Source organism: Ictalurus furcatus, chromosome 9 (genome assembly GCF_023375685.1).
Source record: "Ictalurus furcatus strain D&B chromosome 9, Billie_1.0, whole genome shotgun sequence".
Classification (NCBI taxonomy): domain Eukaryota; kingdom Metazoa; phylum Chordata; class Actinopteri; order Siluriformes; family Ictaluridae; genus Ictalurus; species Ictalurus furcatus.
Window position 1 is genome coordinate 23297917 of NC_071263.1, and position 22993 is coordinate 23320909.

General features: G+C 38.5%; 1 protein-coding gene across 3 annotated transcripts in view; it reads left to right on the forward strand.

Moving 5' to 3' along the window:
* The first annotated feature begins 3134 nt into the window (after positions 1-3134).
* si:dkey-16j16.4 (uncharacterized) overlaps positions 3135-22993 on the forward strand; it is a 32920-nt gene continuing 13061 nt past the window's right edge. The window contains exons 1-2 of one of the 3 annotated variants that reach the window (XM_053632246.1): positions 3135-3871; positions 21582-22423. In XM_053632246.1, the coding sequence (XP_053488221.1) occupies positions 22357-22423 (67 nt within the window). In that variant the 5' untranslated portion in view covers positions 3135-3871; positions 21582-22356. Of the gene's footprint in view, positions 3872-5963; positions 7446-21581; positions 22424-22993 lie in introns of those variants that run through there. The other 2 variants (XM_053632244.1, XM_053632245.1) reach the window with 2 other exon arrangements.

Below are 22993 nucleotides of genomic sequence, written 5' to 3' on the forward strand. Positions count from 1 at the left end.
ACTAAGAAGACAGATGGAGATAAAGCGATGCCAACCATTTTGCTTTCCATAAATAACCTTTTGGTTCACAATGATGTCATGGTTTTCATATGGCTTCATTCTAAATAACCCATTGGCACCAAGTGTACCATATAGGTACTAACTTTAGCTGGGTGATTCCACAATCGGTGTGCCATTTGTGTCCCACTGAGATTTGATTTACAGACATGTATGTAAAATAAAGGTTAAAGACATTTTAAACATCCTTAAACAGTAACTTTCACAACATCCTATGTATTGCCTCAGATAAATAACTCATAACATTATTACAACCTACCTATGGCTAAATACGACAGGCACAGTATTTTGCCTGTCCCAGTCCACTGCACTCTACTTTGAAATATAATCATTAAAGTACTTCAATCAAGCATAGTATTTTTACACTAAGGTGTGGAATTATTTAACATCTCACACTTGAATCAATCACTCAATTTCCATGTGTCATCCATTACACGTTTATGAACTCTACCTTGCTACCAGAACACATTCACCCCCATGAAATGTCACAAGTCACAGTTCAAAAGGATATCCATCTCCTGAATTTCCTAAAGGTCATGGAAAGTTCTCTGACTTGTTACCCAGATTGAAAGTAAATGATTAATTTCAAAAATATTAATTTCATTAGAATGTTCTTAATGTCCTAATGCCATTAGCATGCTAAAAATGCAAACCTGTTACTAATTTAAGAGCAAAATGCAACCCTTGTCATCAAAGAAACATAGAAAAATGAGATATTGATGCCTGGCTTGGGTTAAGACATTTTTTTGTAATTTTTTTTGTGCACAAAATCCACATGGATCAGTTGTGTTCAATCTTATCTGCAAACGACTGGTGTGGCTGCAGGTTTTCATTACCACCAAGCAGGAGCCACACCTAATTCTGATCTGTTTAATTGGTTGATCTTGGTCTTCAGTCTACTATCAGGTGTGGCTCTTGCTTTGTTGGAATGAAAACTTGCAGCCACACCAGCCCTGTTCGTATAAGAATGGATACACCTGACCTACAGTATGTAGTAGGTACGTATTCATAATAAAGTGGCCACTGGAGGTAAAAGCACCTGTATTATACACACCCCAACATACACGTGTCAGCCATCATTTCTGTACTTTTAAAGGAAAACTCCACAAGGAACTACTTGCTTTATGTTTTTAATCTTTATAATTAACATAATTAATTTTGTAAGGAAATTCTGAGATGACTTTTTGTTAAACCTCATGCATCATTGACATGTTGGGCTATTTTCACTGTAGTTAACAGTTTCCTACATTACCCACGATATCACAATATCACTAGTGGTTCTAATGGGAAATATGCTGCAATCCAAGTACCCCAAGTCAATTTTCCAGAGTTTTGCATTCCAGTGTTTCCACTTGGAAAAACATGGATGCCCAAAGCAAGGTCATATTTGCATTGCCAGTCTCAGAAGATCTACCTGAATTATTTCTGTTCAATTACTGATTAGAAACAATGTATAAAATAAGTCAACTGCTGTGTCTTGTTCATCTTCGTCACAATGGTCTAATCATGTTAGTGAAATTGGGCTGAAATCAATGGAATTATGTTAAAAATCTACCCTTACAAAGCTGTTAAAACACCTTTTCACAAGACAAAAGATACATATCAAATCAAATCAAGTTTTATTGAGTATTAAATGATGCAAAGGGAAATGTTCACCACCCTATTGTTTTGACAACAGAAAAAGACGTTCACAACTTGGAATTCTGAGATGAATGTTCATTCCATTGCACTTTTCCCTATTGAATGTTGGGTTTTACCCAAGTACAATGGATTGCAGCATTAGCCCTCGCTTCAAGAGTGATGCAGTTGCTCTAGTTCTTTAATCTGTCCAGCTCTCTCACCTCCTCATATGTACACTCTGCTGAAATAGATCAGATTCCAAAGATTCAAAATTTCATGGTAATACCGCCAAGTCATGTTGTAGTTCACAAACCGATTTGCTAGCCGAGTCGCTGCCATTTCTCAGCACAACTCCATCATAGAGCATTGAATTTTTGAAATTGGAATCCAGCATTTACTGTCTACTAGATTTCTATGTTGGATTTCTCAGTAACATGACATTTGATGTCACTGGAAAATGGTCAGTGAGAAAAGAAGCTGTTGTTGTTTTGTGTTCAGGAGCTAACAGTGAAATCGGACTGTTACGGGGCAGTGGTGGCTTGATGGTTAAGGCTCCGGGTGACTGATTGGAAGGTCGGGGGTTCAAGCCCCAGCACTGCCAAGCTGCCGCTGTTGGGCCCTTGAGCAAGGCTCTTAACCCTCTCTGCTCCAGGGGCGCTGTATCATGGCTGACCCTCTGCACTCTGACCCAGGCACTGATGGTTTGGCGAGGAGGCCTGGTGTGCACTCAGTGTTTCAAAGGTGTTCATCAGTGGGGTTGAGGTCAGGGCTCTGTGCAGGCCACTCGAGTTCTTCCATACCAACCTTCTCAAACAATATCTTCATGGACCTCATGTTGTCATGCTGGAACATGTTTGAGCTTTAGCTCCAGTGAAGGGAAATCATAAAGCTACAGCATACAAAGACATCCTATACCAGTGGTCATCATCTCTGTTCCTGCAGATCTACCTTCCTGACGTTTTTAGCTCTAAACAATAATCGTGCCCACCTGACCACATAATCATTGCCTTAAGAATTTCTCGATCAACTACAACAGGTGTGTTAGATTTTGGTTGGCGATGAAACCTGCAGGAAAGTATATCTCAAGGAAGAGTGTTGGTGCCCACTAGGTCTGGGCGATATGACAAATATATCATATCATATCACGATACTTCTGTATACCGATATATATTACCCAGCCCTAGTGACCACTGTCCTGTACAACCGTGTTCTTCCAACTTTTTCCGGAAGACCCACATGGTCAGGTGTCCACATACTTTTGGCCGTATAGTGTAAATACAGCCACCAACAAATTAGCACCAGAATTATTAAACACGTCACAAATACTGTAGTCCAGGTTGCACTTTTCCTTTAAGAAGCCTCCCCATTATACTATCCGGGTTGGGAAGTTCTTATGAGCCCTTTAAGAAAACAACACGGTTACGTCACTGCGCCAGGAACCAATAGGAACGCAGGAACGGATGAGCTGGAGAAAAGTAGCGTGTGTGGATGTGTAGTTCTCCCGTAAGCGCTTCTGTGTGTGCGTGCGCGCGCGCGCGTGTGTGTGTATATGCGTGTATGCATGCATGCATGCGCGCGTGCGTGAGGGAGTGTGTGAGGCGGGACGTATGGACTGCGTGTGGGATCAGAGCAAAAACGGATCGCAGCATTGAACTTTTCGGAAGTAGTTTTGTTTTGAGTTTGCGTTTTAGCCATCTGGAAAGGTTGTTGAAAGGATCTTGTGTCTTCCTGCATTAACACACACACACACGCACGCGCACGCACGCACGCACACTAAGCCAGACAAGATCTCCAGCAAAAGTTTCAGATCAGATCTGATCTGATCTGATCTCGGGGTGAAGATGTCCTGCTGAACGGAGTTTCCAGCTCATTTCTCTGGGCTGCTGCTGAAGGCCATAAACAGGAAGAACAATCCGGCTTGATGTGCTCCACCGGCTCTGCTCTGCTTTCTCTTTGGGGGTTGTTTTCTATCTCTGCTGCAAACCTGCAGATGAAAACCTGGAGCACTGGTGATCATCTGACTTCATAGATGATCCAGGAGCTGACTGTCTACTCCATACTCCAAGCATGGAAGTGTGAAGAGAGAAGTTTAAATCAAAAAAGAAAAGAAATCAGGATCGCCAGCATGCTGAAGACTCTAACCAAAAAGCTCAGAAGACATTCCCTTAATGAAATCCACCCTTTCCAGCTTAAGGTAAGTAAAGAAAGAAAGAAGATATGATCAGTTAGGATGCACGAATGCTTAGAGCAAACTTTCTGCAGCCTTTAACTGTATAAAAAAACAACAACACACAAATGTTACCCCTCATGAATATAATCCATCTATTTCATTATTAGGCACATTTACTGATACTGTACACTCTTAGACATAAAGGTACCAAATTGTACTTTTCCTTGGCTTTGTAGTGGTCCCATCAAGGCTAGACCTTTTGTACAGTATGTGTATAAAGGATTCCTATATATATATATATATATATATATATATATATATATATATATATATATATACACACATATATATATATATATAAAAAGTGGGCATAAATTAATTGTTGCCATATGGCAACACAATGCACAAACACAAAGGGTTAAAAAATAATATAAGATACATAATTAGACCACTTACTTTAAAACCTAATTGAAGGTCCAGCACATGCACCTTCCCAGGTAAAAGATACAACCCCATAGACAAAGACATGTACAGTTTCGTACCTTTATATCTGAGAGAACTTAGTCAGTTGATTCCATTTGACTATATTTATTTGCATAATCATTTTGATAGCTGTAGGTTGTGATTTCTGCACAGACCTGCTTCAGACCCCACTTTTAACAGCCATAGGTCACCAGTTAGTAACAATACAGCACAACCAATTAGGGAAAAGTGCTTTTCTTATTGTTTTGTAATTGTTTAATAATAATAATGTTGTAGCCTTGGTCTAGCACCTGAAATGGGTGTTTGGACCCCTTAAATGTTTCACGCATACAAATAACCATCCACAAGGACCCTGGTGAACACCCCCCCCCCCCCCCGCCTCATTGTGCTTGCCTACACGCATAACATTGTTTGAAATGGTTTGTCTATTTATATCAAGCAATTCTAAATCCACCGGTTTTGTGTAGAGAGCAAGCTCTGAGTGGGTTGTACTTCCTTCGAAAGGTTTTGTTTTATTTAAACTTTCCTCCTTCTCTGCAAGCTAATTCTGGCATTGCATAGGAACGGAAATCTTTACGTCGACCCTCTTTCAGTGAGAACACTAGTGCACAAGGGAAACAGACCTTGTGATGCTTCTAAAGAAAATGGCTGGCCTGTGGTTGATACATTCTCCCTTTTCCAAAATGAAAGCCATGTCTCGGTTTCACCAAAAAAAAAAAAAAAAGAGGGCAGTGTTGTTATTTTTTGCAAAGCTTTGCAGCTTTTTTTTTACTCTTAGCCTGCCATTCCACCCCCTGAGTGATAAATGTCCTTCCAGGTAGATGTGGGTCTCTGTGGCGTGTTTGATATAGCTGGAAAAGTGAAACTGTCTGTACACATGCACTTCATGGCCGATTAGTTATGCGTGCCATCCTGATGGAAAGTGCTAGGATGCAGCTGCTCAGGGCCTCTTCGGCCCATTGTAGGATGTGTTTGCACTCTTCGTGCCATCGTGAGGGTGAGAAACATTGGCTAGCATTGTCACGTTCAAGTCTGCTTTGTCCATAAACCTCAGCTGCGTCATGTTTGTGGGTCATAGCTGTGACTGTGCTGTGAATGTGTTTTTAACCACTAAAGGGAGAAAGCATCCATTTTCGAGAAATTAGCAGTTGTCGGCTTCAGTATGTGAACACGTTATGATGTTAGTATGGGAAAACATGATTTTCTCATTCCTGCAAAGTCGATTACTGTTCTGCTTTCCTATACAGATGCACATGATCCACATGCTTCATCACTGATCAAGAACTCAGACAATAGCAAATCTTCTTTGGAAATACAAAGTAAATATAATCCTATAAGAAATAATAATGAATACATGGGACAAAAAACAACAACACCCTCCCACTCGCAGAATTAAACTGATGCTAGTGCCATTGGCTTGTGCTAAGAAATTTACAACATTATTAATAATTGTAGAGTAATGTTTTAATGGCTGTGTTGTCACCTTTGGTAATAAAAAAGTTATTTGTTGAGTAATTGAGATATGCGTATTTTTCCATGTTGTTTTTGTAAGAACAGGTTCTGGTTTAGACTTTTTATGGGTGTGCCGTGTGTACTGGATTCGTCTAGAATTCTGCTAGTGTTGACCTATAGCATTGAGAATTTTTCTTACCTTGCCTGAACACACCCAAACTAACTCAGGGCGTGTTTGGTCATTAGGCGATGATTGTTAAAAGATGGAAAATGCGTGGAGGTTGCTTTCAGTGTCGATTTGGAGGCAAAATATCCTTTTTTTGTAGCTTTTATGTAGCATTAGTTGAAGTGGCACATCACAATAAAGTTCAGCTGAATGTCTCAGATATAGCCAAATTGTTATTTTCAGTCATATTGCAATGTTGAAAATGAAATACTTTCCATTCACCATGTCATAATTCTCTGTATACCCGCTAAGTAACACCTCCTGTTTTGTTTTTGCTTGATTTAACTTAGAAAGTGATGGACTACACTCAGCGGCTCGGTCATTAGGTGATGATGATTGTTAAATCATGGAAAGTACTAAGCTAACCCTCCTGATCTACACTATTTTCAGTCTGTGCATAATGATATTTATTATAATGTTCATGAAAGAGCCAAGCATCACTGTATAACTGAACATGTTATAATTTCTGTATGTTTGTGTATCTAATACGCTTATCAGGTCACATATAGAGCCTATGTTTTCCTGGCTTTGTTGGTTTTTAGACTACAAGGACACATGTGACATCTGTACTTTGTGCAGTTTCTTCAGTTCAGCAGTGACACAAATTTTACATATTTTTACATGCTATTCAAAATCACACACTTCACACAAAAGGTTTATTTGAATAACTCACATAGTGCATCACAGACTGCGTACTATCATTGTAAATAGTAGATTATTCCATTTTATACCACAGCACTAATTCTAATATGTTGTTTTTATACTGGATTTTTAGACAGGGACTTGTATGGTGGATGCTCCACATAAACAAACACAATGTATGTAATGGTTGATATGGTGAAGTTTTCTGTAAGGAGACATTTCGTTAGCATTTTTGGAAGGAGTCTCCAGAATCAGTGCTTTGTAACAGCCAGAAGTAAAACTATAACTGAGTTTTCAGACACAGGAAAGTCTTCAGAGTGAAGTGCTTTGTGGTTTCTCTGCAACATGACAAGCTGCTTCTGTTTTCTTATTAACATCAATAATTTTTTTTTTTTTTTTTAAACACAGAAGAAGTGGTAGCTGTAGCAAATCAAATTTTTTTGCTCATGTGGAAAAAAAAAAACCACACTCCATAACAACACTCTTAGCTAGTACTAGATACCAGCCTAGCTTGCAATCTAGATTCGGTATATTATTATTCAGTTATAAAGATTATAAACACTGACTACATTTACATGGACAGCAGTAATCTAATTATTGACCTTATTCTGAATAAGACAATACTGTGATTAAGGTGTTTACATGAGTCGCTTTTAGAATATTCCATTCATGTTCCTGTTTTACATGTTCTAGAACATGAGCGATTAACAGCACACGTCATTACGTCAGCGTGCCACACCGTCCGACCTTCCCTCCAGAATTTCATGTATCGACATACAGTTGGTCTTCGTTATGGTACTGTATACAGTTTTGGGTGTTTCATTTTTAATTTTACGAAAGATTCAAGTACAGTTAATTATTTGTCATGCTATACGTGCAAAGAGACGACTGCTTGAAGCCATGAGCTGTGTCTGAAACCGTGTACTTGCCTACTATATGGTAGCTGAAATACATGCATCTCGCCTACTATATAGTAGGTAAGTACGCGGTTTCAGACAGTGTGCTACCTTGTTTGCTGTCAAACGGTTGAGTACTGCTGTGTGTGTACGTGTCCTGTCACAAAATGTGGTGAAAACTCCCACACGACGTTAATAGTGTGATTAAGGTGTGTACATGTCTGTAATGCACGTCGATAACGTGACTAAAACAGGAATACTCCACATGTCTTAATTCGATTTGTGTTTACTTCAAGTATGACTTTAATCGGATTAAGGTCATCAATAATCTCTGTTTACATGGTAGTTTCTTAATCAGAGTATCGTCTTAATCGGGTTAATATTGGATTATTGTTGTCTAAGTAAACCTACTGAATGATTGGTTTAATTCTGCCGATGAGGAGGTTGTTTTCAATGTTGATTTGGAGGCAAAATATTCAGAGAATATGAGCTCCTTGTTTGTAGCTTTAGTTGAAGAAGCTTTATTTTTTTTGGGGGGTGGGTGGGTGTTGAACTATTTTCAAATTGGTAAGCACTCCACTCCAGAGGCAGGAAAATGCCCTATATAACTCATTAACATACATAATTCATTAAAATACATAGATATGATTTTCAGGATAAAAATCACTTTTATGTGTTTTATAAACTCACCACCCACTTTATTAGGAACACTTCTACACTGGCACAGGCTCACCCAAACTCAATCAGTCTTTTTCCAGTCTTCAACTGTCCAGTTTCGATGAGTTTGTGAACTTGATAGCTTCGGATTCCTGTTCTTGGCTGACTGGAGTGGAACCTGATGTCTTCCACTGTTGAAGCTCATCCGCCTCAAGGTTTGATGTTTTGTGCATGCTGAGATGCTTTTCTGCTCACCATGGTTGTAAAGAGTGATTATTTGAATGACTATATCCTTCCTGGCAGCTCGATCCAATCTGGCCAGTTTCCTCTGACCTTGCTTATCAACGAGGAGATTCCACCCACAGAACTGTCGCTCTCTCTATGTTTTTTGTTTTTTGCACTATTCTGTGTAAATGCTAGAGACTGTTGTGTGTTAAAATCCCAGGAGATCAGCAGTTTTCTAAATACTTAAACCAGCCCATCTGGTACCAACATCCATGCCACGGATAAAGTCACAGAGATCATATGTTTTCTTCATTCTTATGTTTGATGTGAACAATAACTGAAGCTCTTAACCTGTATCTGCATGATTTGTGCATGAATGTACACGTGTACAGGTGTTCCTAATAAAGTGGATGGTGAGTGTAGACTCCCACTAAAAAAAATAACATTTTGGAACCTTGTTTAGCTTTGGCTTTCACACTGATATGGGAATGTCAATAATATTAGCTCTTGCTTTGGAATTCCCATAATTCTGTTTATATGTTGGAAATGTTGCTGATTTATTTGTGAAGGTTATAGAACAAAAACTAATGGGTGCTTGCCCTGCTTCAAGCTTGACCACTTGGCTTACACTAATAAATACAATTATGTTAATTGGAGTCCAGAGTCATGCCAAGAATGGCTTTGGTGCTGCAAGAGGAGAGCTGACTGAGGCCACACTTCGCTGTGTGTGTATTGGATATGGCCCAGTGGACATGAATGAAGTCCTTGCCAGTGACTAGCTCTGTGATCATAATTTGTGGGAGTGTATCACGCACATAACACATGCACTGCTGTGATCCCACATGCCAACATTTACCGATGGCACCAAATCGGAAAATGCCGAGAGCATGAGCGTGTGAAATGGATTAAACATGTTCAAACATAGACACGATTTCTCATACTAATATTAATACTTACTTGCTTTCTCCTTCTCGCTCTCACTTTTCCTTTGCAAAGCAGACGTGCTCAGATCCGTGTTTATCATCTACCTTCCTGTGTTTGTGAGGGTCAATGCACTCCAGTCATTACTGAGAAACCCATTTATAATGGGTTTGTGACTCATTTGCTAGCAAGAGGACTGAGAATATAAATTCCAGATTCTCAAATTTCCTCCGGGGTTGACCTGACAAACATTAAACCTTCCCATGGACCTTGCAGAGAAAGAAAGGACAGTTTATAATAGTCACATTCAGAGCAAATGCTCTCTATAATGTCGAAATGAACAATGATAAACTATAATAAGAATGTTCGAGACAATGTCAAGCTGGTGTATGATATTTTAGACGTTGCTGGGAAACTGGTTAAAGTGTGATGAAGCTTGCGAATAACTGGCAGCGCTTCCCACTCAAAATGAGTGTGTTCATTGTACTGTGAATCACAGGCCTAAATCCTACTGGCATGCAACTTGTAATTTATGAAATGTTTGCTTTTACACAGACCAGGAGGAAAAGGATGGGGCTTTCTAGCTAGTGATCATTTCCATGTCGGTTAAGGACTGGTTCTAAAAGTGAATCAAAGTATGAAGAGTCTAATCTTCATGTCTAGTCGCGGAGGGAAAATGTTATTAGTAAAGATCGAGAAGGAAATGTTGAGATTATGTTGTGTTTAAGGTAAATTTGGAGATGAGTGATTAACCCTGTATTAATAATGAAAACTCAGTCCCTCCAGGATTTTGTGATCGCAGAAATGAACGCAAAATCAAGCAAACTTTGTAATAATTGGAGGAGCTTGCAATTTTTCAAAATTGCCACAGATTTTCTTCAAATTTGGGCCAAGACATATCATGTGATGTCATCATAATGCGCAATCAGCCAAAGCCCTCTTCGATTCACGTACTTCAAACATGAGTACAGCTAAAAGGTCTCATTTACCACCAAACATTACTGCAAAAGACTAAAAAAACTATTTCATCCAATTGCAATTTCACCAATTCAAGTAATTTTCAAAAGTTTTGATTTTTTTTAAAAAAGCTGCAGAAAAATCAAGCATTTTTGGCTGCAACAATCACAATAAAAGTTCACAGTTCGTAATAGATATCCATTCATTGTTTTATTACTGTATTTACAGTAAGGACTTTTCAGAAAGGGATAAAACACAATAAGACATTGATGTTATAGGAAAATAACCAATGACAAGGTGGTGTGATCCCATTACCACTGTGAAGTTCCATCCATCCATTTTCCATACCATTGATCCTACACAGGGTCATGGGGGAGCCTGGAACCTGCACCAGGGAACTCGGGGCACAAGGGAGGGGACACCCTGGACAGGGTACCAACCCATCGTAGGGCACAATCGCACATACATTCACAAACTACAGACAATTTTTATATTCCAGTCAGCCTACAACGCATGTCTTTGTACTGGGGGAGGAAACCGGAGTACACGGAGGAAACCCCCGAAGCACGGGGAGAACATGAAAACTCCGCACACACAGGGCGGACACGGGATTCGAACCCCTAACCCTTCAGGTGTGAGGAAACATTCTAACCACTAAGGACTGACTCCCCCCCAAGTGTTTTTTATTTCTCTTTATCCCACAGCAGTTTGTCAATGCTCAATTTTTTCTTTCTTTCTTTATGCACATCACATCACACTTTCTATCTGTTTATAGTTACATATAATGTTGTGGAATGTCTGTGAAACAAAATATTCCTGTTATCGCTTATGTTATAGGAGATATAATCAGTTGTTCCTACACCAGCCTCCTTTTTTCCTCTCCCTCCTAAAGATAATAAGACAAAAACATCCTCAGTCTTTAGACTTTCACGCATTGGAACAGCTTGACCTCTGAAAGCACTGACACGGTCCGGAGACTCTTTTCATAAACATAAAATAAAGGTCTCCTTTTCTTTGTGAAATAACAACACATATTAAATAGCTGTTGATTATGTGGCACATCCGCTATACAAGTCCCTGAGAATTTATAAGTCCCTGTTACTATAGAAACAACAACATATTAGAACTGCTGTCTTAATGTAAACCTGGGATTTGAATTCCAGCTTACAGTATTGTCAGAGCTGCTGTTATAGAAAATGAATCAACAACTTCTGACAAATCACATTGTGGATTCAGCAGGGATTTTTGAGTTGTGGCAGATATGAAAATATGAACAACATATGACTAACTGGGTGTGAGGCATTTTTTTGTGCAGAGGGAGTGTTAATTTTGAGATTGTAGTGATCAACATCTTGACTGATGGACTGCTGATTTTAGACCGGAGATGCTGCATGCCAGCACACACCTTTTCACATGCACTCTAACCATCGTACCTATTTCTAGAGAACTCCTAAACGCCATATCATTTGATTAACTGTTAGCAACTTGTCAAACTTGCTGTTTTAAGAAAGGTGTAAAAAGAAATGGCATGTATTATATCAGCAAACTTCCGACAATTGGATGTTTCCTTATTTCTCAGAATGTGAGCTTAAAATCAAAATTTGAAAGTAGTTTATCAGATCTTTCATAAATATTACTTATATCACTGCACTGCTGAATTCTGTATTCTGATTGGTCAGAAATTGTTGATGGATTATCTATAACAGCTGTTCCAGCTCTGACAGTCGTGTTGGCTGTGAGCAGATCACAGTTTTATGTTACTGTGCTTGTGCTAATACTTTCCATTTTTATGAACCACGGTTAATTCACAGGGACTTGTATGGCAAACACCTAATGTACAGAATTAAAAAAAAAATGTTTTCTGTGAAGAGACATTTATTTAAGATTTATGGAAGGAGTCTCCATTGTCTGCCCTTGAAACTGAAATAGTAAGTGGAAAACTATTGCGGGTGTATGCATTTGTGTGCATTTTTTGTGTGCGCTCTTGTGTGCATTCTTGTGCTAATACTTTCCATTTTTATGAACAACGGTTAATTCACAGGGACTTGTATGGCAAACACCTAACGTACAGAATTAAAAAAAAAATGTTTTCTGTGAAGAGACATTTATTTAAGATTTATGGAAGGAGTCTCCAGTGTCTGCCCTTGAAACTGAAATAGTAAGTGAAAAACTATTGCGGGTGTATGCATTTGTGTGCATTTTTTGTAACTTTATTCATTCCTGTTGATATGATCACACCTAGTCATCCACTTTTGCAGATACACACACAATGGCCTTGATGGCAGAAACACCATCGATTGTAAACTGTTAGCAGATGACTTAGTAGTGCTCATGTCTCGGACACACATGCTCAGACAGAGGTATATAACTCTCACTCTCTCTGGCTTGCAAAATCTTTTTACAGTATACTGCACTGAAGTCATCAGAATATTTGTGTGTGTCACATGAGAAGAACTACTTTAAAATTCCAAACATAGCATCTGTATATCTGCCCTCATCTTACTTTAAACACAGCTGGGCTCTACTGTATACACAATACTGTAAAGCTCTTGAACACACTTTACACACATGAAGTGTGAGTTCTTTAATTCAGTACACAGACTGAGGGGGAAAAAAAAAATGCAACTATGTATGTGTGCGTGTGTGTGTAAACTGTGTAAAATCCTTTATTAATTGCTATATGTCCTGAAAATGTACACACCGTCAGATTTTCTGAGTGTATTAAAGATCAAAAGGCTACAGAAGAATACAAACAGATTATTAATATCATGATATCGATTTTTATTCTCAAAATATAAACACGACATAAAAAATACATGAGTAACAAAAAGAGAGAGCATTCACCTTTCCATTTAGCATCCAGCACATTTAACCATCTTAAGTAAACAAAAAGAAAAGGAAAGTATATCGATGACATATAGTAAACACTGCCAAGAAGTCATTCAATATTGAGCTTGTAAACAAAGATTAGCCTTTCTGTTTGCTCCTGCAGGGTTTTCTGTCCACTGTCTCTGTCAAACATTGTAGCTTTGCCTAACATCAAATGTAGGAAGACCAAACCTACTTCAGAGAAAAAAAACAGACCTTTTTTCCACAATAATCTTTTCTTGTTCTTAGGTAATTTTGTTATGGTGGCTAGCTAGTGCTAATTTGCTTAGGAGTTCCTAGCTAAGTTTCCCCTTTTCTCTCAGTCTGTAAAGCAGAAAGCCCAAAAAGAAAATTAAAATGTAAGATTTGTTCCTGCACTGAAATAAAGGTCAGAACTGTATAAGTATTTTATCAAATAACATAAATGAGAATAATCACTGTTTAGTCAAACTATTTGAATCATGTTTGCTAACATCATATTGTGTGTGTGCTTAGTAATGTGGGCCAGACCAATGTTAGCTAGTTAGCTTGCTCTTAAAACATATTTGATTGTGGATTACTGCTGTAAATGTCCTTTAAAAACGGGGGGAAAAAATAGTTTGAGGATTTAGTATTCAAAAGCATGATACTTTGATGTGCCATGTAAACAGTGACAATTTCACATAAAAATAGTTGTCTTAATTTTTAATATCTCACTTTGGTTTTAATTTATTTCTTCACAGCGTTATTTCTTGTTACTGTTAATTAGCTCATTTTGCATTTCTCAGGTTTATATAGTTAGGATGAGCCCCAAATGGCTTTCTGTTCACTCTGTATCCTCACTACATAGGGTACCCAGTAGAACTTCATTTGCAATTCAGCCTCAAAAAAAGATCCTGTTGTTATTCCCTGCTAGTAAGAACATGGAGAGCTCAGCTAAACCTGGATGCTTGATCCCAGTTATATGATGCACATCTTTACTAAACAGTGCATGACACTACAATAATAATTTCATCTTTATTTGATACCAGGCAACTTATCCCACATAAAATACGCTTTTGGATTTCGTCCTTTCGCACATTAAAGTGTGATATGTGCATGTGTTTTTACTGTAGATGTGTTGTTTTAGAATTGGCAGGCTGCATAGTGTAGACATTTTCACTTACAAAAGTAGGTTTATAAAATGTACCTCACACTCTGCAGAGCAAAGACTAATCCGATGGAAAAAGCTTGTATTATATTGTAAAGTTCAACTTGCAGAGCGTTTCGAAGTTTATACCAAAGCACTGTTGAATTCTCAAATGTGAATGAGATTGAAGGTATTGATTAATTTCCTATAACACCAGCTCTGACCGTAGTTTTGCCTGCAACGTTTATATTAATGTGCTCGTTCTAACGTTATCACTTCTGTAGTACAACTTACACAAGGACTTACAGTCCCCTCTGAAAGTATTGGAACAGCAAAGCCAGTTCTTGTTTTGTTTTGTTTTGTTTTTGTTGTTTTTGCTATACGCCAAAGGCATTTAGGTTTGAGATCAAAAGATATATGAGACAATAGATCAGAATTTCAGCTTTCATTTCCTCATATTTACATCTAGACATGTTAAACAACTTCGAAAATGGCAGCTTTTGTTTCAACCCAACCATTTTTCAAGGTGATCAAAAATATTGGAGCATGTAACTGATAGGTGTTTCTTGCTGCCCGTGTGTGTGTATAGAAAAAAAAACAAAAGAATCGGCCTTGCTGTTCCAATACTTATGGAGGGGACTGTATATGGGAGACGTTCCACATAAACAGATAAATAAACATTTGTGATTGTTTATATGGTGAAGTTTTGTGTGACGAGATCTTTATTTGGCATTTTTGGAAATAGTCTCCAGTGTGAGTGCTTTGTAACAATCAGAAGCAAAGCTGTAACTTTAAGTTTTCTGGACTTGCTTTATGCTTTGTGCCTTGTTAGTAACTTGACAAGCTGTGTTTTATTTGTCTTATTAACTATAAGAGAGAGGGGGAAAAAAGGAGGCCTGTGAAGGAACGACTGTTTATTGGGACTGATTTATTTTGCAGATGTTTCACAACCTTAAACATAACTAGTAACAGATTAAAAAGTACGACATCTCATTATTTAATAAATAAAAAATTCTTAGGATTGTCGAACAGCACATGTATTCATACTCAGTTTTATTGTTACAGTGCATTTTTAACCAATTTTACAATAATTAAATTGTCCAGGTTTTTTTTTTCTTTGTCTGTCTGCCACAAACAACCCTTTGGAACAGACTAAAAAAGTTCTCAGTTGAACTCTAAGGAAAGCTATGGAAAAGGAAATTGGAAAAATCCAGTATGAGCTTAAACGAGTTAAGGATTGCCATGTGAGAGACACCATGAGGTTGAGAACAGCCTTCCTAAATTTCAACACCAAATGTTAAGCTTAGCACAAGGCCAGTGCTTGCGGAAAGAAGCATTTGTAGAAAAACATGTTGCACTTATTACTCCCTCCACCTCCTTCCTGGATGTTTACGAAGACAAAATGAGTGTCTCTGAGATTTATGTTATTCCCAGTGTGTGGAACAGAGGTCTGTGGTTGGCGTGATGCACTGCAATGTAGAGCAACAGATGTTTTACCAGATTTTTTACTTCAGTGCTAGCATATGTAGCAGTGCCTCACATAATGCACACAATGCATTATGCTAAATAATCTGACTATGCTTGTCAACAGTTGCATGATTGCCATCATAGCAGATCAGCCCTCAGGGCAGTGATCTGGCTCACAGGCACGTACACACCGTGACCTTGTGCAGAGTGCTTTTCACTGTGGGAAACCTTACACCCCCCCTCTCCTGTATCTTCTGGCAGTGCTGCAGCACTCTTTTTCCACAGGCTGGAGATGAAATGTAGACAGTGGAGATGTGGAGAGATTGGAAGAGCTCTCCTTAAAGTCATCACCTTTGATTGACCACTGAATAAATGTGAATAAAATGGATGTTTGTGTTAATATGCAGGTGAGTTTTACACTGTGAAAAAGATAATTAAAGTCCTCGTAAAGTGCCTTGAAATGTGTAGCATTATTCAGTGTGTTGACGTAATTTCCACTGAAACAGGAAGTCAATTGTTGATCCGTATTGGTGGTAGAGAGAGACTTCATATATCTTCTAAATGCGAATTTTGTTATTGTTTTGGAGCACATTAGCTTATCGATAACCTTAAGGCTAACATATTCACATGAAAAGTCACAAAACTTCAAATAGTGGGTGGTGTAAAGCTAACTAAGGATGCAGAGCAAACTCAAAGGTTAATGCAAGTATGTTATCCAATGTGTGCTCTGCTAAAGTGGTGTACCTAAGTAACCAAAGTGGTGCAACTAAGTAACCAAAGTGGTGTATATTCAGTACCACTGCAAAAATTGTTTAGCTAAATACCCTGGGGGTTTTTTTTGTTTGTTTTTTTGCAGTGCATTGGTTAGTTTAATGAGAAACATTAGCTTCATGTTCAGTCTCTATTTAACCTTTAGTGCACTTTTTGGGGTGAAGCGATTTTATAAGGTTATCAGTGTTCTTATTGGACTAATCATATTGTCCAGATAGTTCAGTATATGAACATGACCTTCACACTAAGCACACTTACTGCAAAGTAATTTCTTTCAGTTTGAATGTTACTCATCAGAATGAATAAATGGCAAACCTTGTATATAAATCTAAACAAAAAACGTTGTTTAACAACTGCTAAAGCCTGAGTACTCCTTAGTCGTGTATTTAATACAGACGATCACGTTTAGTACTTCTGTATTTTTGTGGGTTTCAGTTCACAAGGAAATTGTAACATTGGAATTGTTTGTGACAGTAGGTCAAGTAAATTCAGGTCGAAGTCTCTGCTACTGCTAACTTATATAATACTCGATGTAGAACAGGCTATGTATATGTAAGGAATAAATCATGACTGGGCATGCAGTTATAGGAAAATAATCAACCAAGAGGGTGGTTTTATGCGACCTGATGTGAAGCAGAGTTACTGTTATACTCCAATAACAACATGTTCTGAAGTGTTGTATTGCTCTTATACCATGATAGTTTGCCAATGCTAACAATTTTACTTTATTAATTAATGCAACATCAAGCGTAGTGGTTAGCATATTTACCTCGCACCTTCAGGGTTTGGGGTGTAAATCCTGCCTCTGAGTGGAATTTCCAAATTGTCTGTAGTGTGTGAATGGGTGTGCGATTGTGTCCTTCGATGAGTTGGCACCCCATCCAGGGTGTCCCCTGCGTTGTGCCCCAAGTTACCTAGGATAGGCTCCAGGCTCCTCCGCAACCCTGTGTAGGATAAGCGGTATGGAACATGGATGGATGGAGGGATGGATGATATGTCGTATGTTGTATCGTTTTATAGTTATGTTTAATGTTGTCGAATATCCACAGTACATCCATTTACATTATAGTAGCTATATACAGTTGTTCCGCCACTGGCCTTTGAGTTAATATGACAAAAAAAGTTTCAGCTTTACCTCTGACTGTTATAAAGTGCTGACACTGGAGACTCCTTCCAGAAAATGCTATATAAACATTTCCTATCACAATATCAACAATTACTTATGTTTATTTTTAATCCTTTTTTTTTTTTTTTTGGAGCGCCTATCATACAAAACCCTGTAGAAGCAATAATGTATTAGAATGAGCACATTCCATGCAAACCATGCAGCTGACACTATTGTCAAAGCTGCTGTTCTAGAAAATTAATCATCTTCTGACCAATCAGAATTGCGAATTCAACAGCACTATGGTATAAAGTAAATTAGTGAATGAGTGAGTGAGTTAGATAAAGCAAGAGATTAATGGCACAGAATACCATTGCTAGGAAGCTACATGAAATATTGTAAGTACAATGTGGCAAGCAGTTGTTTCATCTCACTTCCAACACTTTCAAGTCTTTATTTAACCCAACACTAACAAACCAACTCTAACAGCTCAGACATTTTTGAGAATAATGGATTTAGGAATGGTAATAATGTTAATATATTGGATTTAGTAGGGAAAGTTGCCGTTTACAAGCTCAAACGTAGTCGTGACTTGTTTTCTCCCATCTGGGGAGTGTTTCCTGGGAAGCAGGCTCTCATGGGTTGGAGAGTATTTGGTTGTCAGTGGGTTGGGAATGTGTGTGACATAGTGTTTCATTCTTTACCTGAATGATGGGTTGAGGCCTTTTACAGCTGAATGAAATTGTGAAATTCCTAGTCATTAGGATTTTTACGTTTTATTATTATTTTCTTTCTGTAGCAGTAGGTCAGCAGAAATGTTGGGGAGTTTTTCTTCTGTTCAAGAACCTGTATTTCTTATTTTTTTTAAAGAGCATGGTCCAATGCGTGCACAGTTTTTCATTTGATAACCCACTTGGAGGTTTGAGGCTTTAACTTGTAAGAATGCACGATGTATAGTGTGACAATAGTGTTTCTTGTACAAGCAATTACTCCAACCCTCATGGCTCTCAGTTCTTTCTCACACTTGTTTCTCATCACTTGGTGGAAACTTGGAAACTCTTGCAGCACTTCACCTCTTTTAACAGCTTGGATCGGCTTGGATCAAATTCTGCCTCACTTGCCAGTTGCTTTTGATAAAAGTGTCCGTCAAATATTTGAATGTAATTTTTGTGCTTCATCAAGAGTTTGGTCAGCATCTATACACAGTATTTGCTCACAATTATTTTCTTCTCTGAGTTTCTGTACGTTCTGTACATCTGCAGTCGTTTTTACGAGGTGGAAATGGGAATATTGTGGAAGTGTTTTAAAGTTGCAGGTTTTAATTGCCAAATAGTGGGTGGCTTGGGTGGCAACTTACCTCCTTCATGTCATGGGATCTGGTCTGTCACAAAATGCCACAGAATACTACTACTACTACTACCACTACAGTATAAGTAAGTAAAATAACATGACTGAGAAAATAATCAACAGCCATAATCAGTCATTTCATCACAAACCTTTCTTCTCTCTCTCTCTCTCTCTCTCTCTCTCTCTCTCTCTCTCTCTCAGTTAAAAAGACAAAAATAACTGCACTGAAACCTGAAAGTGCAAAGTTCTCTGTCCTGAAGACCTCCCTGTGGAGGGAAACTTACAACTCACCATTACAAAGCACTGACACTAGACACTCCTTCTATAAAAAATGTTAAATAAATGTCTACTTACAGAAAGCTTTCCCAATTATACCTTGTTCTTTGTTTAATGCTAGTCTTCAATCAGGTGGAACGTTTGCCATACAAATCCCTGTGAATGCGAATGAGTTGTTACTATAGAAACAATAACATATTAGAACAAAAACATTCAAATAAACCTGTGAATTGAAAAATGCAGTCACAGTAAAGAATGCAAAGTAAAACATTGCTCTTAAAATACACTATCATAGTTACACTCATGCTATGCTTCCACTCACTGGTGACTTTAATGGGAACACCTTTACCCCTACTCATGCAGTTATCCAATCAGCCGATCATGTTGCAGCAGCACAATGCATAATATCATGCAGATACACATCAATAGCTTGTGTTAATGTTCAAATCAAACATCAGAAAGGGGGAAAAATGTGATCTCTGTCATTTTGACCCTGGGATGTTTGTTGTTGCCATACAGGCTGGTTTGAGTATTTCATTAACTGCTGATCTCAGGGTATACAGTCTCTAAAGTTTACATAGATTGCTGTGAAAAACAAAAAAAACAACCACTTAGAGGCAGATCTATGGTGGAAACACCTTGTTGGTGAGAGGAACTTCAGAGGAGAATGGCCAGACCGGTTCAAGCTGACAGGTAGTCTATAGTAACTCAACTAACCACTCTTTACAACCACGGTGAGCAGAAAAGTATCTCAGAACATGCAGCGTTTCAAAGGTTGAGGTAGATGTGCTACAAAAACAGAAGATCATGTGATTTGAACTACAGCTGTAACTACTACCAGAGCTGCTGTTATGGACATAAACACTATCTGACCAATCAGATTTCAGAATTTAAGAGTGCTGTGGTATAATATAGACTGGTGATCTGTCATTGTCTACCCAGTGTACGTAAGGTGTGGTTTCATTGGAAGAGTAGTAAGTGGTCAGGTCTTAAGACTAAGACTTTCACTATTGGAGCAGACTCTCATTAGGTCCGTGGACTTTACTGGTTTGCTTACAATCCTTCTTCAACCACAAGAAAGAGCCATTTATCTCATTCAGACTTTCTCTGCTTTTTGCTCTCCCCCTCTTCTTCATCTTTCTGGGTTTCTTTCTTTCCTATGTTTTCACTGGTTTTATGCTCAGCAAGAGGTTAGAGAGAGAGAGAGAGAGAGAGACACATGTGTGTGTGTGTACTTGAGAACAGATGGCAGCTGGTTGGCCTGGCCAAGCAAGGCAAGGTAATTACTCTGCACTGGGTTTCTTAACTCTTTAGGAGTAGTCTGTTGTTTTTCTTGCCCCCCCCCCCCCCCCCATCATTCTCTTTCACTCTCTCTAAGGTGGTTTTCACACTTAAAGAAGTGGCTTTGGCTGAGAGCAACCTAGCTTGCAACACATGTTTTTACAGCAGTTCTGCTGGGTGGGACTCTCAATCATTGCAAGACTTCCTCATTTTGAATTTGTTCTTCTTGTTTTGGATCCAACATTCAGCAGGCAAATTTGTGCAGCATTTAAAAAAAAAAAAGAAAAAACAATTATTTTGCAGATTGAATGTGACCCAACACCCAACACTTAGTAGCTACTGTTTGTACCCATGCACTGCAATAATTTAGACTCGCACTGTCTTTCTTGCTTTAGTGTATAATATAAAGTGCACATACAAAATATTTTTTCAGCACACTTAGTACTGTTTGTCCTTACTCTTTTACAACTGTGTACTTTAAAGATTTACAATCCTGCTATCCGGTATCACCTGGAAGAGGGTGGTGGTTTCATGCTGTCACAGGGAGGTGTCCCCCACCACCACCACCACTTGCCACTGTTGCATTGGGCTTGCTCTCAAATCTAAACCTAAATCTAGATTTCAGTAAAGTTGCTTTGTGACACCTTTAAATGCGATATACAAATACAATTGAATTGAATTAGTCAAAGTAAGCACATTTTTGTCAATGTTTTTAGGACCGATTTTGTTTTTGGATCACGCACACATCTCTCTCTGGGAACTTGTTCGTTTGTGTCCTGCCTGGAAAAGCATTCCAAATATAAAAATGTAGGCATTTTTGTGTCAAAAACAAACAAGAAAATCTGGATAATTTCCTACTAGGTTCCTAAAGTCGTTTATGATGTTTTCATGAATGGCTGTGCTATGTTTTCATGCTGCAGAGTGGAAAAACAGATGTAAGACTCTAAGAGGAATGACTCTTCACCCACACACTCTTTTTGTATTACGATTGCATTATCATAACTCTGGTATGAGACGAGTCATGAGATCTGTGTGTTGCTTTCCAAACATAGATTTCCTACCACGGCAGTGAGGAAGGTGGAGAGAGCGAAGATTCTGAAGGAGAGAACCAAGAGCTGGCACAGATTGACCGAGGTGTGTGTCTTCATTTTATCCCTTCTTAACCACAATCTTTTTTTTTGGGCTCACTTTCTTTTTTTTTTTTTTCATCTAAATTTGGACCTCAGGTTATAGAAATATAAGGATGTGCTAAAGTGTGTGGCATCCAGACTTATTTAGAATTAATCTCACTTCGACCTGAGGTGTAATTCTAGACCTGGTCCATACACAATTTTGTATAGTATCATTCTTTTGTATAGATGTACTGTACACAGCAATACATTAAGTACAAAACACACAAAGAATGTAAAGTGAAACATCGCTCTTAATATATACTACCATAGTTAGTCATGCCATGCTTACACTCACTGGCCACTTTAATAGGAACACCTGTACCCCTACTCATGTAGTTATCCAATCAGCCGCTCATGTGGCAGCAGCACAATGCATAATATCATGCAGATAGACATCAAGAGCTTCAGTTAATGTTCAAATCAAACATCAGAAAGGGGAAAAATGTGGTCTTTTTGATTTTGATCCTGGAATGTTGTTGCCATACTGGCTGGTTTGAGTATTTCAGGAACTGCTGATCTCCTGGTGATCTCCTGCTGAACTCACAAACAACAGCCTCTAGAGTTTACACAGAATGGTGCGAACGCAAAGAAACAACCACTGAGAGGCAGATCTATGCTGGAAATGCCTTGTTGGTGAGAGAAACTTCAGAGGAGAATGGCCAGAATGGTTCAAGCTGACAGGAAGTCTATAGTAACTCAACTAACCATTCTTTGCAACCGTGGTGAGCAGAACAGTATCTCAGAACATACAGTATGTCAGACTTTGAGGTAGATGTGCAACAACAACAGCAGAAGATCACATCAGGTTTCACTCCTGTCCACCAAGAACAGGAATCTGAGGTTACAGTGGGCATGCGTTCACTAAGTTGAAGATTTGTAAGAGACCAGATGATTGGACCACTTGGCTAATTGGATAATAGTATTGATGAGCAGGGATACAGGTGTTTCAAATAAAGTGGCTAATGCATGTAACTTTTTCTGTAAGTCCAGCAGTGACTGTTAGCTGTTGGCTAGCCCCTGTAGTTATATAGCTAGGTTAGAAGCAGGGTAACAAACTAACACTAATGTTATCTGTCTATCTGTCTCTCTAGCTACATAGCAATGTTGAAGTAACTTGGGTGTATGCTGATATTTATGTAGCCAATTTATTCTTCATCCATTTTTGACAAGGTACTACAAAGTTACAATAACGTAGTAATCCGCGAGAACAGGTTTTGACATTATGACTATTATTTCCACATCTCTGGTGCTGATGAAATCCATTAAAAGCAATAGAATAACAAAGCCACCTT